At 37.4% G+C, this 17,175-nt stretch overlaps 2 protein-coding genes across 2 annotated transcripts; both read right to left on the bottom strand.

Moving 5' to 3' along the window:
* Window positions 1–8,852: 8,852 nt before the first annotated feature.
* ino80c (INO80 complex subunit C) lies at window positions 8,853–11,604 on the bottom strand. Its single transcript, XM_084725717.1, has 5 exons — window positions 11,401–11,604; window positions 10,042–10,158; window positions 9,832–9,943; window positions 9,509–9,576; window positions 8,853–9,406 (listed from the first exon to the last, which is right to left on the bottom strand). The coding sequence occupies exons 1-5, from the start codon at window positions 11,587–11,589 to the stop codon at window positions 9,275–9,277; spliced, it is 618 nt and encodes a 205-aa protein (XP_084581843.1). The 5' UTR covers window positions 11,590–11,604; the 3' UTR covers window positions 8,853–9,274.
* An 854-nt stretch (window positions 11,605–12,458) lies between these two features.
* Window positions 12,459–15,474, bottom strand: LOC146321645 (SUN domain-containing protein 1-like). The gene is made up of 8 exons (XM_084725848.1): window positions 15,386–15,474; window positions 14,955–15,262; window positions 14,762–14,838; window positions 13,529–13,664; window positions 13,210–13,319; window positions 12,915–13,088; window positions 12,716–12,805; window positions 12,459–12,569 (listed from the first exon to the last, which is right to left on the bottom strand). The coding sequence occupies exons 1-8, from the start codon at window positions 15,472–15,474 to the stop codon at window positions 12,459–12,461; spliced, it is 1,095 nt and encodes a 364-aa protein (XP_084581974.1).
* Between the last annotated feature and the right edge of the window lie 1,701 nt (window positions 15,475–17,175).

The following is a 17,175-nucleotide window of genomic DNA, read 5'->3' as shown; positions in this document are numbered from 1 at the left end:
CAACAGTCACAGCAGGCGGCTTTTACACAGAGAAACAGGCCTGAACCAGTACCTCCACTTCTGCTCTCTGCAGAAACAGAGGGAGGAGAAGGCAGGGGATGACACAAACATGCAAGGAGACAGACAGATAGACAGATGGAGTGACAGAAGTCTTATCAATCAAAGACCAAAGCAGAGTGCTAATCCTCCAGCCAACAGAGATAGAAGAGGAGCCATGAGAGGAGAGAGAAGACAGGGAAGGTGAGCGAGGGAGATAGGAGCGGACAGGACAGGAAAATGGAGAGGAAGAGGAGGACAGAGAGGAGACGGTGAATGTGGCCCATTGAAGGACAATCATTGTCTATCAACATGAAGAATTACCTTTCTCTCCGTCCCTTACGCCTACATGTGAGCACACATACACACACAGAGGCCCAAGTTGACCTGTGAGGGAACACTGATGGGATCTTCAGTGGGATTAACAGGGATTTAGCCCAGTGTAATGATATCTGAATGAGTTGATTAGCTATCTGATGACACTTTGCTGTTTGACCTCTACGGCCCAATAACAACTGGTAACTCGTCACATTCAGTCAGGCTGCATTCAAACAGGGAGAGACGAAAAAACTCCTTGAGGCAGCTGTCTGTGTTTTTTCTCGGCTAAATGAACCATGAAACCATGTCACTGTGTGGGCAGCCATGGCACGATCAGTTACAGCTAAACATCAGTTTTCATGTGGTTTGTCCCGGTTCAGACAGGCACAAACCACACAAGCAGTGACAAAGTACACCTGTGATGGTGGTGAAGGGTAAAAGCTTCCCAAGACAAAAGTAGAAGAACAAAGATTGCTACAAGCAGCGATTAAAGATGGCCACACACACGAAGACATTGTAAGAATGTTGAAGGAAAAAACGAGCAAGAGAGGAGTTTCAGAGGAAATTGCTTCCTAAAGCATCACTGGTTCTTGGCCCCATAATATGGTACAAAGTGAAGAAAACCTTTAAAGGAATAGTTTGACATTTTGGGAAATACATTTATTGGCTTTCTTGCCGAGAGTTAGATCAGAAGATTGATACACCTTTCTTATCTGTGTGGTAAATAGAGTCAGCAGCTGGTCAGTGTAACTTTAACTTTTTTTTTACTTTAACAGCATAAAGACAAGACTATTTCATTTTGATTTGCGGTAGGTGGGACTAAAAATAATCCCTTTAGGATTTCCCAAAGGCCAGTGATATCCTGCTTGAGACAAAGCAGTCGAGACAGACGCTTTTGCTAGGTAGCAAAATTGATTGCTTACTTCTAATAGTGCAGCACCACAGACAGAACTACGTTGGTAGACAGAAATAATATAACTGGAGATCTATGATACATGTAATTATGTGTGTGGTACTAAAACAGAGAAATAAGGACAATAAAAAGAAACTCAGAATGATTCATATAGATTATTACAGCTCTTAATATCAAACACAAACTTAATTATAACTTATCCAAACAATAGTAACAGAGTAAATGCAATTATCCCAATTATCCCTTTTCCTCTTGGAAAAATATTATTTATTCTGCTACCATTCTGTGGTGACTGCTGCTACCTACTGTTTGTTTTTGTTTTGTTTTGTTTTTGTATGTGGCATCTACATACTACAAAAACATGTCACAAGCTACCTGGGTGCCTGCCACTTATTCCAGCAAAATCTTTTTTCCATTTTGATGCATTTTTGGTGAGCCTGGCGAAGTTTTGGCCGCACTTTAGTTCCAGACTCTAATAGTCACGGTTCACCACTGAATTATAAATACTGGATTACATCAAACCATCACTATACAACCCAACCACCAGTAGGCTTATTATCAACTAACATTTTAACATCTGGCATGAGAGAAATTGTTCATCAGGTATAGTCTACGGGTAGCCATGTTGATTTCCTTGTGTGCGCTGAATACTGGCTGTGCCACTGTGGTTAAAAACATGGAGTGGCAGTGCAGGGAGAGGCCTTCTGGCATCGCCAGGCAGATCTGTCCCAGCTGTTGTTCAGAACTTGATTTAGGCTTCAGCTGCACTCCTCCCGTTTCTAACACAGAGGTTATGTGAGGATTGTGCAGACTAGAATTTGACAGCACTTGGAGCTCTGCCCTTTGTTCACATCTACCTGCACGTTGCCATTCACTGCAAAAAGTGAATGTGACTGGTGTGACGGGGAGTTACAAAGATGTGAGGGGTTTTAGTTCTCCTAGATGTCTTACCTGGATATCAGCTTCTGCAGGCATGGTCCTTGTTTGTATACAGCCAGTGGGAAGATCATTGTCAAATCAAGTTAAAAATTTGATCATTCTCCATGTGTTTAAGGTTGATCTTTGCCTTTAGCTGGGGGTCATGTTGAAGCCACTGTGGAGGTGAGGTGCACCATCAACACTGTGGCTCAACCGCTGAAGTGAAATCATTTATACAGTGAAGTAGCATCTAACAAATCCACGCTGGTATGTCTTTGTTAACAGGGAGTGAAGAAGTTCACCATGCTACTTTCTGCTGTTCCAATAGGTCAAAAACATAAATATGAAAGTTCCCCTGCTGGCTCAGCAGGCGCTGGAGTTGGTCTATCGATCAGCTTACCAGAGCTGGGGCTGCAGTCCATTTCTCTGACTTGACATTTGAGGATAGTTCTCATGAATTTTTCCTCATATATTTTAAGAAGTCAGACATGTCAGATAAGTAAAGTATGGCTTCTATCAACAGCTTTTCCCCAACTTGTTTTAAAAGTCTTGTGCTTACGTCCGTACAGTTGTGACAGTTTTGTAGCTCTGATCCGGTCTTCAGGAAAATCAGGTTTTCTAACTTGTCCACCACATATTCCTGAAGAAGCTAAATTTGTCAAATTATACACGGTAAAAATCATAATTATTATGAATTAAATGGAATCAACTAATCTTTTCTCATTAACTTCAATGAGAATTATATATATATTCAAATAATTAACCTTAGAATTCCTTGTATTTATGTTCAGAGCACTTAAGAAATTATAAACACACGTTCTTCTAACCTGAAGTCTTTTTATTTGAAATGATGAGTTGAATAAATGTACTGAGTTCAATCAACTCATTAAATTAAGTTTCTAAAGAAACATCATCAGCATATTGTCAGACTTCCCAGCATGCATTCTTTGAGTGTTAAAACTCTCCTGAGAGCCTTCTTTTTCATAGTTTGAAGAAAACATATATAATGAAAACTTGCTGTGTGTCTCTAAAGCACTGTAAGATAAGTTGTGATGTCTTGTTTTGATGGTAAGTTCTTACCCCCAGTACACATAAAATTTAATTAATCTATTTAGCTCCAACAGGAGCAGCTGCAGCTGTAATGTCTTTGTGTAAAATGAAGAACTGACTCCTCAAACTGAGAAAATGTAAAAGGAAATCAAATGTGTTTGTAATGTTTCATCAGTGTGACTGAAGAGTTGTTGGTTTAACTTTATATCTTAAGCTTATTGAACATTTTTCTTTCAAGTACAACTGAATTAATATCAAATTTATGTGACTAGAAAAGTTTGATTTGACTCAACCTCAACTGGTCATTTCAAATTCTGGCAACTTTTTTTTGGCAAATTTTAGGGCTGCCTGGACGCTAACTTTTTAAGTTAAAGCAAGTTAACAGCAGTTAACGCAAATTCAGCCAATCTCATTGAATTCTGCATGACCTTCTACATGACCTTGCAATTTTGTCCAACTTTTTCACAAATTTGACCAATCATTGTAGCTTCTCACGAGTTTCGCCAATCATAGCTGTCCCAAGCATCATACGCGTGTACCTCAATGAACCGACTTAGTGTTTTATTATTTACCTTTTTTGTATTTTATTTTTTATTTTGTCACAGGTACTGAAAAGAACACATTTGTTATTGTTGTGGACATTTATCAATGCTCTGTGCATTTTTATATTTTATAATTTTGTGCTGTTTTCACTGAGACTGAGCTCTAAAAAGATATTGCTTCCTTCACAGCCGTGAAATCAGACATTTTATGCTGCAGCAAACCCCTTGTGAACTCCTGGAGGGACTGCTGTATGTATATAGTCAGTGGGTCCAATGACACAGGTGAATCGCAGTCCTGGAAAAGCGGCATGTCCTGGGAAGTGAAAGAAACTACATAATTACTGTCAGCACAGATGCCGTCTCCATCATCACTAAAATGTGACAGTGACAAAAACCCGCAGGCAGGCAGGACCTAAATGAGCACCAAGATGGCATTAGTTCACAGAGTGCATCTCCCCAGTGTCAGAGAAACTTGTCTGCAGAAGTTCAGCAAAGTAGCTATACATTAGGAGTGACTCGTCGATTTCTGCTCAGTTGGTGTGTGCGTTCCCTGAAAACACACATCCTGTGAGCAGGTGCTAAAATCCTCCATCACAGGAAGATGAGCCATTTTATGCACACCACAATCAAATTCTTAATGATGGTGATTATATGATTAGACCACAGTCCTAGATTGCTTATACATCCATTTCCGTGCCTGTGTTAAAATTAGTGATAATTGTCATCAGCCTGTTTAAATAAGCTCATATTTTTTTATTATAGTATATTTATATGTCACTTTTATGAAGATGTGTTTGTCTGCTAAACTATAACAGCTGTATTTAAAATATTTATGATGTCAGGTATATTAATTAGATTACTACCAGGTTCACATGAAAACTAGTAGGTAATATTTATTAATCACCTGCTGATGTGTGTCAGAGCTGTTACTGAATATACACACACACATACACACACTCTCCTGCATCAGTACAAGTGGATAAATCCCAGACTTCGCTCAGAAATGGAAACGCTCATGCAACCTGTGAGACACCAAACACAACCAGTGAGGTTGGAGGGCAGAATGAGCGGAGCTCTGGCGCACCCAGGTGGTGACAACGTGTCACTGCAAAGATCTGTGTACCTGCAGGGTTTGTTGGCTACATAATGAGTGAATAAATGTTTCATATACTGTATTTCACTCTGTGAGACTCCTATTTGTATATAGACTCATGTAGGGCAGGTTTATATTACTACACTTTTGTGGACTTTTAATAACAATGTTCATTCCTTAATCTTAACTCTAATCCTGATGTTAAACAAATATCATTCAGCACAGAGTTCATAACAATAAAATGAAGAGACAATGGGAATAAATAAAAACAGGAAAATTAAAAATGCAAACCAAGAAACCAAAAGAATAGCAAATAAAAGAGGCAGCAAAAAGCATGAACACGTATACTAAGAACAATACGATATGTAGAAGAGAAATAAAACTAGGATGACATAAGAACAATGGATGCAACTAACAGTAATTTTCATTATTGATTAATCTGTCAGTTATTTTCTTGATTAATCAATTATTTATTTGGTCCATGAAATGTCAGATTATTGTGAAAAAAAATGTTGATCAGTGTTTCTCAAAGTCCAAGACAACATCCACAAATGTCTTGTTTTATCTACAACTCAAAGACATTCAGTTTACTGTCAGAGGAGTATAGAATATTCACTATTCAATATTCACATTCACTGAATTCATTCTTTTTTTTAATGACTCAAAACTTTTAATTGATGAATTTACCCTTTCACAATCTTGTCTCTTGAAAAATATGTGCAAACGTACTAAAAAATGACTCAAATCAATTAATCGATCATCAAAAGCGAAAGTTAGCGATTCATTTATTTGTTAATTAATAATCAATTGATTGATTAATCATTGCAGCTGTAATTAGAACAATAGAATATGTAAAAGAATAGAAGGAAACAAGTAGAGTGACAGTTACAGGCATTGTAAGTTTTCCATTGTTGTTTAAAGATATTCACAAAGTTTGCATCTCTAGGGATGAACCACTGCCACTTTTTCATGTCCAACACTGATACTGATACCAATCCAATACTAGCATTTTCCCTCTTTTAAAAAAACTAAGCTGTTAATAACACCATTTGTATGGATGCACTTTGCTTAACCTGTCATCTAAACGACATCATGTTCAAACGGTGAAACTGTTTCACACGGAGAACTTTTAGGAACATTTGTGATTGGTCAGCACTTGGCTCTTTTACCAAACTCCACACAGCTGTCGTGATGACAGCACTGCTGACGGGCCTCACTCATACTCAGCTACTGTTCATGTGACACATGCTGCTCATCCGTGTTACTCACAGAACATCTCTCTTTACAGCATGTCGCTCAAAGTTAAATTATCTGGTGCAGTGATTTGGCCAGAACTGGATAACAATACTGAATGTGTAACGACGCATCCCTGCTTATATCCTTGGGGTGGGTATTCTACAGCTTTAGTGATTAATTTAAAAAAGCTCAGCTGCCACCTTAATTTTCTTATTTGTGTGATAGTTTGTATTGTCAGCACAGGATCTAAGAGATTGTGAGGGATTATAAAACAACAAAAAGTTGGCCGTGAAGTTCAGTGCCAAACTGTTAAGAGCCTTGCAAACAAGTAACAGAATTTTAAGCTCTAAACACAAACAGACAAACTGATGCTACCCCTGTATACTTTCATGAGTAGACAAAGATGGCAAAGATGCCCCCAAAATGTAAATGCACACACACACACACACACACTTGCAGACAGGCACAGCCACACTCTGGTGGGTCGTGTGCTTGGGCAGCAGAAAGGCCTGGCACTGTTCATTAATCACTATGTTGAGGTTTTGATGTCACAGCAGGAATGGAAATGCTGCTCTGACTCTCATAGATAAACTATACTGCCTCCATCAGCTTCACTAAAGTCCAGAGCTGGGAGAAGTTTACACTCAGGCATGAGCAAGACTGCTCATTTGCAGAAATACTAATATGTATTTCTGTAACTTGTCACCCATTGCAACAGTGTCACTGATTTATGTGTTTTAATACATTTTGGGAAACAATGGAATCATATGGCACAGAGGAGCATATTGTATAGTTGTATAGTATATAAGACTTTGGCTACACAGGCAGTACTTATTTGTAGGATCAATTTATAGTTGGTTTCAGTCATTGTCTTACTGAAGCCCATTTCTGCAAATATGATGAGAAAAAGTTCCAGAATAATAAATGAATATATAACATAATGTGAAAGTTTCTTAAATAATAATAAGTATCTCAAAATAATGAGAAGCTCTCTCAAAATGAGTTCGTATTTCAAAATAATGAGAAACCTTAGTCATCATAATAATGACTTAATTTTCTTAAAATAATGAGTTAGCATCTTAAAGCAATGAAAAAGTTTCTCAAAATAATGACTTAGGATACCAAGTCGTGATTTTGAAGGAAGGTCCTCATTATTTTGAGACACAAATTAATTATTTCAATAAAGTCTCTCATTGTAGACCTTTTTCACAGCAGCCATACTGATATGAACAAGTAAGGTAAACACGGGTGTTATCAATGATATTGATTAAGGTCCTGTGTCATGTAGTGCAGCAGAGCCTTTCCAGTGAGCTAACATGCACAATAGCAGTATCCTGATGATTTTGTCTTATTATTCTTTATTGATAAAATATACCTGCAGGGCGCTGTGTATGTTCTGTGTAAACAAAGCTTCAAGAACAAACTGCAGGAGCTGAAGAATTATTATTTAGGTTGGCAAGTGTTTCTCTCCATCTCAACAGGTAAGAAGTCATATCTCAGTGGTTGGAGACTTAAAGAGGTTGTAGGTTTGATTTTTAAGCTCCTGACCCTGAAAGACTGTGCAGGTGCTCGTATTCTTAGTTTTTTGGATAATAGGAATCATTCACATGAGAAATCCACTGGTCCTCATTAATCGAGTTTGTGAAAAGGAGCGTGAAATATACCATGGAAATGATCCTGTATGGCCGCCGTGTGTGATTAATGAGACATGCTCGCTCTACCAGTCCAAGAGCAAATCATATATCAAATACAGCTGTGGAATTAACACCGTGTGGAACCAATTCTACATTTACATATGACACATGTGAAATTAGGCCTGCGTGTTGATTCTTTGCCCAGACACATTTGCATAGCTTACATATATTCAGGGTACTGCGTATAAAAGAAGGGGTGGATGTTTTGATTTAAGGCATTCATTGTCAATGTCATCAGTGTCGAGTAAGGGTGATTAAAGGTTGTCATTTCAGCCTGACCGATATATCAGTGGCCTTTTATGTATATTTGATCCTTTTTCTTAATTCTGTTTCAATAGATATATTTATTAAACAGCTTTGTTAAATACTCGATTTCGATTGGTCATTTGTCACACTCTGTCTGTTTCTGAATAGCAGGATGTTGCTATGGATGCAGTTCTGATCATCGACTCTGGTGGAACTATAAAATCATTTTTTAAATTAATTTTGTGTCAAATTATTGACTTTTCTGAGCTGTGTAATAAGTGGGATAATGTACTGTGAGTGGGTCATTATTGTGAAATAAACCTGCATCACCCTGTCAGTGTTTATTTCTCAATAATGACACGATGTTTGTGCTTTATTCCTTACATATTTTATTCTATTTGTATTTTTTTTTTTGTTTTTAATTTAGACTTAAAAATGTATTCAAAAATACCACTGAAGGTTGACTGTCTCAATGTCCTGATGTAATTTTGGACAAATTTATTGTTAAAAACTGTAAATGACACAAGTGTTTGATAACTGCATTTGAAGGATCATAGCTATATTGGCTGATATATTTTTTAACTCCCTTATATCTGTATCCACGTAGCCCCCTTTAAAGTCCAGTATCAGTCTGGACCAAGTTCTCATATAAGCCAATTTGAGATTGAAGCAAATTTCAGCCAGAAATTTTGAGAAACCTACAAGAATATACAGATGAAAGACACATTGAAATCACACTTAAACACAGCTTTAATTAGCTCCTTAAAAAAAAGTGACTTACAGTCAATCTGAAATGGACAAATTCATTCAAACAGCTTTGACACTTTCTGTCTACAACATTTCTCAACCCCAACCTGACTGAACTTACACCACTGGTGACAGTTGCTGCTAAAAGGGGGCATTCCTGGATTAAATGTTTATATTCAGTACATGAGAAACAGCTGTGCACAACCATGCCCCAGGGTTTATAGGAACACTGAATGGGAAGACATATTAAAGGATACTTAACCTAAAAGTTAAGACTGTCTCGTAAAAGACAGCAGTGCAAATGTTCAGCAGTGGCCAGCCTGTGAGCTCCAGCACTTGTCCTTTCAGTGGCGTTCACAATTTTGCCTCTTCTCTGTGAGCAGCCTGTGCTCAGTGTCCTGACCAGCCCAACAGCTCCCTTCACTGACATGAGCTCAGTTCCAGTTTGCCCCTGTTTCAGGTTTCAAGCCTTGCTCCGCTGTCAGGGTACGATGCAAGTTGCCTTTCGAAGGGCCAGGTAGCCCGTAACAACATCAGTGGGGAGGAGGCGGATGTAGGAGAACTCCTCAGAGGATGTGAAGCGTAGTTTTGTCTGAGGGTCTGTGTAGTTTGCCTAAAGAAGGACAAGAGAAAGTGTTCAGCTATAGACAGGTCTTGCGTAATTAAATAATTTTGTTTATTGTACAAAGAGGGTTTTAGCTAAGTGATTACTCACAGGGAGCCCAGAGATGTCGGAGTATTTCTTGGTAGGCTTCAAGGAGGGAGGGGCATCAATGTTGTAGTCTGTGAACAGAGAATAGAGTTGCAACAATTAGTCAATTAATCGATTGCTTGGCTGAGTGAAAATTTAGTTGCCAATTATTTTAATAATTGTTTCAGTCATTTTTCAAACAAAAATGGTCAACTTTTGCTGCTTCCAGCATCATAAACATAAGGATTTGCTGCTTTTCAATTAATCAATAATGAAAATAATTGTTGGATGCAGAATGTAAAATATAAGCTTAACTTTGGTAGCTTTCTGAATATCCAAAAACTTACAGTTGGGATCACTGAGCTTCCAAGGTAGTGTTCGCTCCAAAGCCAGAATCTGTTTGAGATTCTTCCAGGTCCTGTTCTTTTTACCTGCTGCCGCTCCACCAATCCCAGAATGCTGCCAAGATGAAGAGAGGAAAAAAAATCAGGAGCATGAATTGAGGGAAAAGCAAAAGAAGCAGATAAATTTAAACCCAGATGGACACAGACACTCACCATGAATGCGGGGTCTTTGAATGGCGGAGGCTTTGCTGTGGACTCTGTCGTGGCAGCTGGACCACTGTCAGCTGTTGCCACTGTCTTCGCCTCAGCCACCGACTCCACTGCTGTTATCTTATGAAACATGAAACACGATACCCCATCAGACAAACGCTGATCCCATTTGGCTCTAAGCTGCTTGTTTTACATATGCTTTGAATGTAAACCAAGTCTAAAGTTGGCTAAACGCAGTTTAGCATGAACCTTGAAGATACAGGTTAACACGTCGGCATATGTAGCTGTTATGACATATATAAAATTATTTATAGTGGTCACAACTGAAAAAGGGTATTTACTTATTTAGCAGTTTTGTATTACAATTTTCATGTTCTCTAAAAAAAACCTATTAAAAAAATATTTCAAATGTGACAATCTGATATTTTTTGGGGTCTGTACCAAACAAACATGGTGAGAACAAGATTTTGAGGCCAGGTTATATATGCAGCACTACAGTCCCTCATTAAACTGCAGTTTTCTCATGCATTTTCCTTTTTAAAAAAAAAAATTATGATTTGGTTTTGGATATTTGCCATATTGCAGTTTTATTGCGATTATAACTAATTGTGCAGCCCTCATGAACAAACGCCAGGGTTAAAGGGTGTCTAATACTTATGGAGCTGATCATCAGAAAAATAATTTGAAATTGTTTTGATAACTGGTCAGTCTTTTTAGTCAGTCCTACCACTTACTGACATGTTCAACTGATCAAAAGAAAAGTCTGCAGTGAATTCTTAAGAATAAGGCTAGATTTGGATAGTAATGTGGGCCTATTTATATTTTGTCAAATAAAATATTGAATCTCGGGCACATCTTTTTATATTAACAACAGAATGTGTGAGTGGTTTATAGCTGTAATAATTAATTGACTAGTTTCTTAAATGTGAAGATTTTCTTTCTTGTTTACTCCTGTATGACAGTACACTAAATATCTTCACACCTTTTTTGTTACGCAAGTTTTACCAAGTCAATGCTTGTTATTTGAAGATGTTTAATAAAGTTAGTTTAAAAATATTCAGTAATGAAAGTCACATGTGCAACTTATGTGCATTGCATCTTAGTTGATGCAATGCAACCTCAGTTGCCTATTTTTTTTTTGCATTTCCTTGCACATTTAATTTGTCTGGTACATCTGAACAACACGCTGTGTTTATTTTACTGTCAATACCGTTACTCTGAACTTTGAGTACCTTTGTCAGCAGTTGTTTTAGCTTCTCTGTGCAGACAAGAATCGTGTATGAAACAGATACATACACAGACAGACGACAGCTCATACAGTCAAAATGGTTTATGGATAATCTAGACACTAATAAATCTCACCTGTGTCTGTGTTGTTGGTGTCGTCGTCAGCGGTCCTTTCTTTTTCTTGTTGCTGCTGTTGCTGCTGCTCCCGCCGCCCTGCGCAGCGACAGACACCGCGGGGCTGCCGGGACGTTTCTTCCCCCGGAGAGCAGCAGAGCTGGCGGCCACCGGCTGCGCCCTGACGGTTATTGGGATCTGAGATGCCATTTGTGGTGAGCAAAGTGGTTGTTTCATACGACGTACAGGTACATTTCTCTCTCGACAGTTAGCATTAGCCTCCAGGATCGTAAACACCCGGTAACCCGGATATAGAAGTGTTTTACTTCCGGTGACGAAATCGTTAAAATTGTATTAATTACTTTTGAAAAATATCAATAATTTATCTTAATAAATAACGTGTAATTACAAAAATATACTTATATTATGATGTATGCAGTAAAAATAATATGTATAAAATATTATTTATATTAATAAATATATATATATATATATATATATATATATATATATATATATATATATATATATATATATATACACACACACACATATATATATATATATATATATACACACATATATATATGTGTGTGTGTAACTAAAAAAGTAAACACTTTTTGATGTATGTAGTAAAATCCTTATCATGTGTGATATTTTTTTAATTTTGGGTTGTTCAGAGGGTACCAGTGGTGGAAAAAGTAGTCTAATTAGTACTGGTGGGACACATCTTATAAAATTGGAAAGTTGTTTCAAATCAATTACCTTGATTTATTTGAGACACTACTTTGAATAGATAAAGATGTAATGTAGATTCCACCTCTTTGTGTAAAAATATTAACCTGAACAAGAGAAATTATAGCTGCATGTAAAACATTTTCAGTCAGTTTTGTTTTAACAGAGCAGATGTAAATGGAGATCAGTCCTGCAGTTTTCTTCACTCTCATTTTCACCAAGCAGCCAAGGTGTTCTTTACTTTTGAAATTTTAAGAGACACACTGCATTCAGCAAGACATCCCTTTTTTTTTTTTTTTTTTTTTTAATAAATTTTTTTTTTTTTTTTTTTTTTTTTTTTGCATTTATTGCAGCTTCCCATGGACCCTGAATCTGTACAGACAGGAGTAGTCCGGATGGCCCCAGTTGCTCTCAACTTGGAACTTTACGTAGTTGTAGACACCTTTTTTATGATCCTGAGAGACAAGAGAAATGAGCAGAGTTAGTCTGGATGGTCAAAAATGAGAGGATGTAAAATAAGGGATAACATTAATACTATAAGGACAGATACGCAAAGACAGTAGGGAAGTGCATGCGTTTAATTGCATGGTATTATACTTACAGGTATTTTGAAAGTCTGCACTGAGTCCCCGTCCTGATTATAAAGAAAGGTGCCGAGTTTGGTCCCTTCATCGTCTTGAGTTTCCAGTCCCTTCAAGAGAAAAAGCAACAGAATCAGTTGACCACCTTGTTGTTCTCCCTCTATGAGACAGTGAAACTGAGGATGTCTGCAGTGTATTAACATTAAAATTGTGACTTACGTAGACTGAAAACTCTCTTGGGGCGCTAATAATAGTACCAGTTGGGGACAAGCTCTTTGCGATGTGACCTAATGTAACATGGCTGATGGTGACAGGGTGGGACAGGGCGATGGATAAATGCCCACGGCCACCTGCAAAGGCCCAGCAACATCCTGGCCTCAGAGGTGTGTGTCCCTGAGGAGAGAAAGTAAAAAAGATAATTTATGCATGTGTTGTACGTAGCAAGAAAATAATACCAACTATAATATGATATAACCATACCACATAACCATCTGTTTTTGCATTTATTTCCTACCTGAATAACCATCCTTGGCCTTACAGGTGAGTTCCAGATGGGTATCCCAAAACATGTCATCCCCTCGTCTTTTGTCAGATAAGTTTTTGAATACTGTAAAACTCTGGCACCTGCACACAAAAACATGCAAAAGGAAAGTGAAAAAGCAATCTCAAAACGTTGTGAATCACAATCTGACAGAAAATGTGTGAAAATGTAATATGTAATGAATATGTTAAGAATTCTATGTTAGCTGCTTTGGCAAAACCATATTTTGTTCATGCTAATAAAGTTGTTTGAATTGAAATTGAAAATGGCAAGGTGGATTTAGATGTCTCGCCTTGTGACTCAAGCGCAAAGTTGGGCCAAGTGTCCGCGTCTGGAAGCAGGTAGTTCATCTTTTCCTTCAGTCTGAGCAACTCATCCTGAAGCTCTCGGAGGTGCTTTGCTACGTCTTCACCTCCTGCGTTTAAGTCCTGTATGGAAAAGAGACTTATTTTTTAGGCTTGGTTGCACAAACAAGGATAATTTTTTAAACCCAATTAAGTGATGGTTTAACTTTACATTTTACTGCACCATTTTAAACCAGCTTAAAATTAGGGAGGCTTTATTTAAATCTCTCTTCTCAATTAACTCAGTCTAATTTACTACAACTAAAAATGTAATTCAGTATTAACTTTAAAGGAGAAATATGTAATATATTTACCGTACTAAATCATTAAATGACCATGGTATATTATCAGATTCAGTGATTCAGCAAACATGCTAAGTTGAAATACTGGCGTTTCCAAAACAACATTATAGCCAGCATGTTGAAATTTCTCTTCTGGTCTGGAGCAACTGTTTTCATTTGTCTGTTTCAGGTTTATCAGAGTCTAAATTAATACCAACTGTTTGCCAAATGAGTAAGTCTCTGTTTATGAATGATAAAATATCATCAATAATCTTTTAGTAGATGTTTCTAACTGGTAAAATCGATCAATATGTTAATGGAGTCTGGCAGGCAGTCATGGAACTCCAACTTCAGAGTGTGTATTTTCTCAGTAGTCGGCTTCTGTTTTCAAGATAACAGGCTTAGCTTTACGTTGACGGACAACTGACAGCTAATCAACTTACAGTGTACCATCAGGAGTAGGCTAACATACCTAATGAACTATTTACCTAGCTAGCAAACATTGTAATATATCTATTTATTTTAATTTAAGTAGTTTTAATTAAAGGGTCTCCATACTGATAAAACTATCATTTTGGTTTGCGTCAATAAACTTGGATTTACTGAACGAAAATTAGTTTTAAATTGTGCAACACAGCTCTGCTTAATTTTAAAACTGGATTTACTAATTTTAAACTCAGTTATGCTAAACTCTCATGAGCACTTATCTTAACATTAAATTAAACTTGTTTTAATCCCGTCTTAATTTTGTGCAGTGTAGGTACTCGGTATTCACTGAAACACAAAGTTCATGTATCAGAATCCATGTCAGGAAGGCAAAAAATGGTATTGGAACATCTCTAGGGTACACAGGAAGAAGAATAAAAAGAAATATCTATTTCAAAGAATATCTGGTCATACCATATCCAAGATCGTAGGTGGGACCGGTGAGTCTTTGGTTCGTGAATAGAGGACTTTGCTACTCAAGTATGCAAATCCTGATGGATAGAGAGAAACAAGGTCAGATATTTTATTCAAAAGACAGAAATCTCCAAAACTCACAAGCTAATGTGCTCGATATTATGATTGATTGTGGAATGGAGAGATCATTTACCAAAACACAAGGGCAGAATGAAGAAAAGAAAGCCAAAAATCTTCAGGTAAAACCGGATGGAGCGCCTGCTGTTGCTTTCTCTTCTATCGTTGAAGTTGCTATAGCCGTTGTTAATGTTGTTGCTGTTGTCGGTCCTGCTGTCATTGTGGCTGCTGACATGGTTTCTGTTGCTGTTTCTGCTTTTGTTGCTGTCAAAGCTGTAGTTACTCTCGATGTCGCCAAAATAACTGTTGTCACTGTTGATGCTCATGGAGCTGATGCTCTGTCTTCTAGGGGACTCTGAACGGTTCCGCCGTCTTCTGAAAATCCTGTATGTAATAAAGATGAGAAAAGAGTGAGAGCTTTGAAGCTGCATAATTAAGAACACATGACTGCATTAAACACATACATACCTGTGTAACAAATACATAAAAATGCTGACATCAGCGCACCTATGAGGGGTCTCCTTGTAGGAAACGGATGGCGTTCCCTCAATGTCGTAGTATCCGATGGATTCTAGTTGGCTGGTTCTTCGTGGCATGACTTTTAAACTACACAACAGAGCGCAGAGGGGTCAGTCACTCTTTGACACAAAGCAAGTCGTGTCATACACTTTTAAATATTACTTTTCTAATTATTAGACTTCTAGATGTCAGTTGGCTTGTAGTGCTCAAAGCGCCAGAAGCATACATCTGAAAAACTCAAGATAAATGTCTCTTTCCAGAAATCATGTCCCTGTTATTCAAGATAATTGACAGACTTTGCTCCGAGCAGCTTAAAGTAGCGACTTTTTCTTTGTACTGAACTAAACCCGCCAATCATATCAAAGCACAAAAGGAAGCGTGCATCTGCTCATGGACGAGAGGCTCGTGGTCGTGACAGCATTAATGGCGTCCTCCTTGGCTTTAACCTCTCATCCGTGAGTAGCTGCGTAACGCGTCCTTCTGCTTGGCGATGTGGTTGGCAGGTGTAGTGTGGTAGACAGAAAATAGTTCCTACATGAAACATTATCTGTGAATTATTTGTGGATTACAGAGACATTACTGTTGAGTTTTTCACATGTATTTCTTGGGTGCTTTCGGCTCCACAAGCTGGGTTTCATTTAGCTCCATAATACTTTAGAAAAGGTAGACATCTGTATCGCCAATATCTCCAAAACTCTGCAACTCACACCAATTTTAATTAAACTGTCATAGTATGGAAAAACATCCAACCGTATACATAAAATCTGTGAGTTTAAAAAGTTGTCTGTTTTATGAAATTAGAGATAACAACACTGCTATCTAGCAGTCAGAGATTAAACACAACACAAAATGAACCACTGCCACAAATCTTTGCATTTATCATGTTATGATTCATTGAACATAATATCTATTTACTCAAGTACATCAATATCGTTTATAGTCCTAATGGTCTTAAAGCAACTTCCCTTCTGTGCATGAAACTAAGAATGATTTAAACTCAAATTAAATCTAAAAATATTGTTTTGGGACTGGATTTTAGGGATCATTCATGGCCATGAGTGGATTGTATTTTCTTGAAAGATGTTTTGACTCATTATAACAAAATATTATAACACTTTTCACTGCTTCACACACAGTCTAAATATAAATTTGACAAAAAATTCTCATATTACAGAAATGTAGAATCATATAGAGATACAGTTTCTCTGCTCACTGGTGTGGGTTTTGTTTTTTTGTTTTTTGTTTGTTTGTTTTTTAACAAATGTGAGATGAAATGGCTTACCTTTACTTTAAGAGGACAGAAATGAGCTTGTGTCGTCGGATAGCAAAACTTTAGCGTTTTTGATAGTTTTGAGTTTTGTTTCTTAAGTATTGATGCGTCGTCGTCTCTGTGCTGTCAGGATTAAAATGAAAATTGACTCAGCACCTGTGAGTGTTCACACACTTTGGAACGATAAACTCTGATCGCATCATAATGACTTTAGAACCGAACGATGACGACGTTCGATCTCCCAACGTAATCACACACACACACACACACACACACACACACACACACACACACACACACACCAGTACAGGAAAGTAACGAAGCAAATTTACCCAAGTACTGTACTTGAGTCTAATTTTTAGGTAAATCAACTTTAAGTTTATCCAATTTATGCTCGCAGAGTTTAGGAACAATAAAAAATTAAAAAAATAAATAATAATAAGAATAATAATAATAATAAGAATAAGAATAAGAATAACATTGTGGTTACTGTTATTAATTATCATTA

Source organism: Lutjanus erythropterus, chromosome 9, assembly GCF_056507025.1.
Source record: "Lutjanus erythropterus isolate fLutEry1 chromosome 9, fLutEry1.hap2, whole genome shotgun sequence".
NCBI lineage: Eukaryota > Metazoa > Chordata > Actinopteri > Lutjaniformes > Lutjanidae > Lutjanus > Lutjanus erythropterus.
Note: the sequence above shows the minus strand (reverse complement) of the source record. Positions and strands in the feature narration are given on the sequence as shown.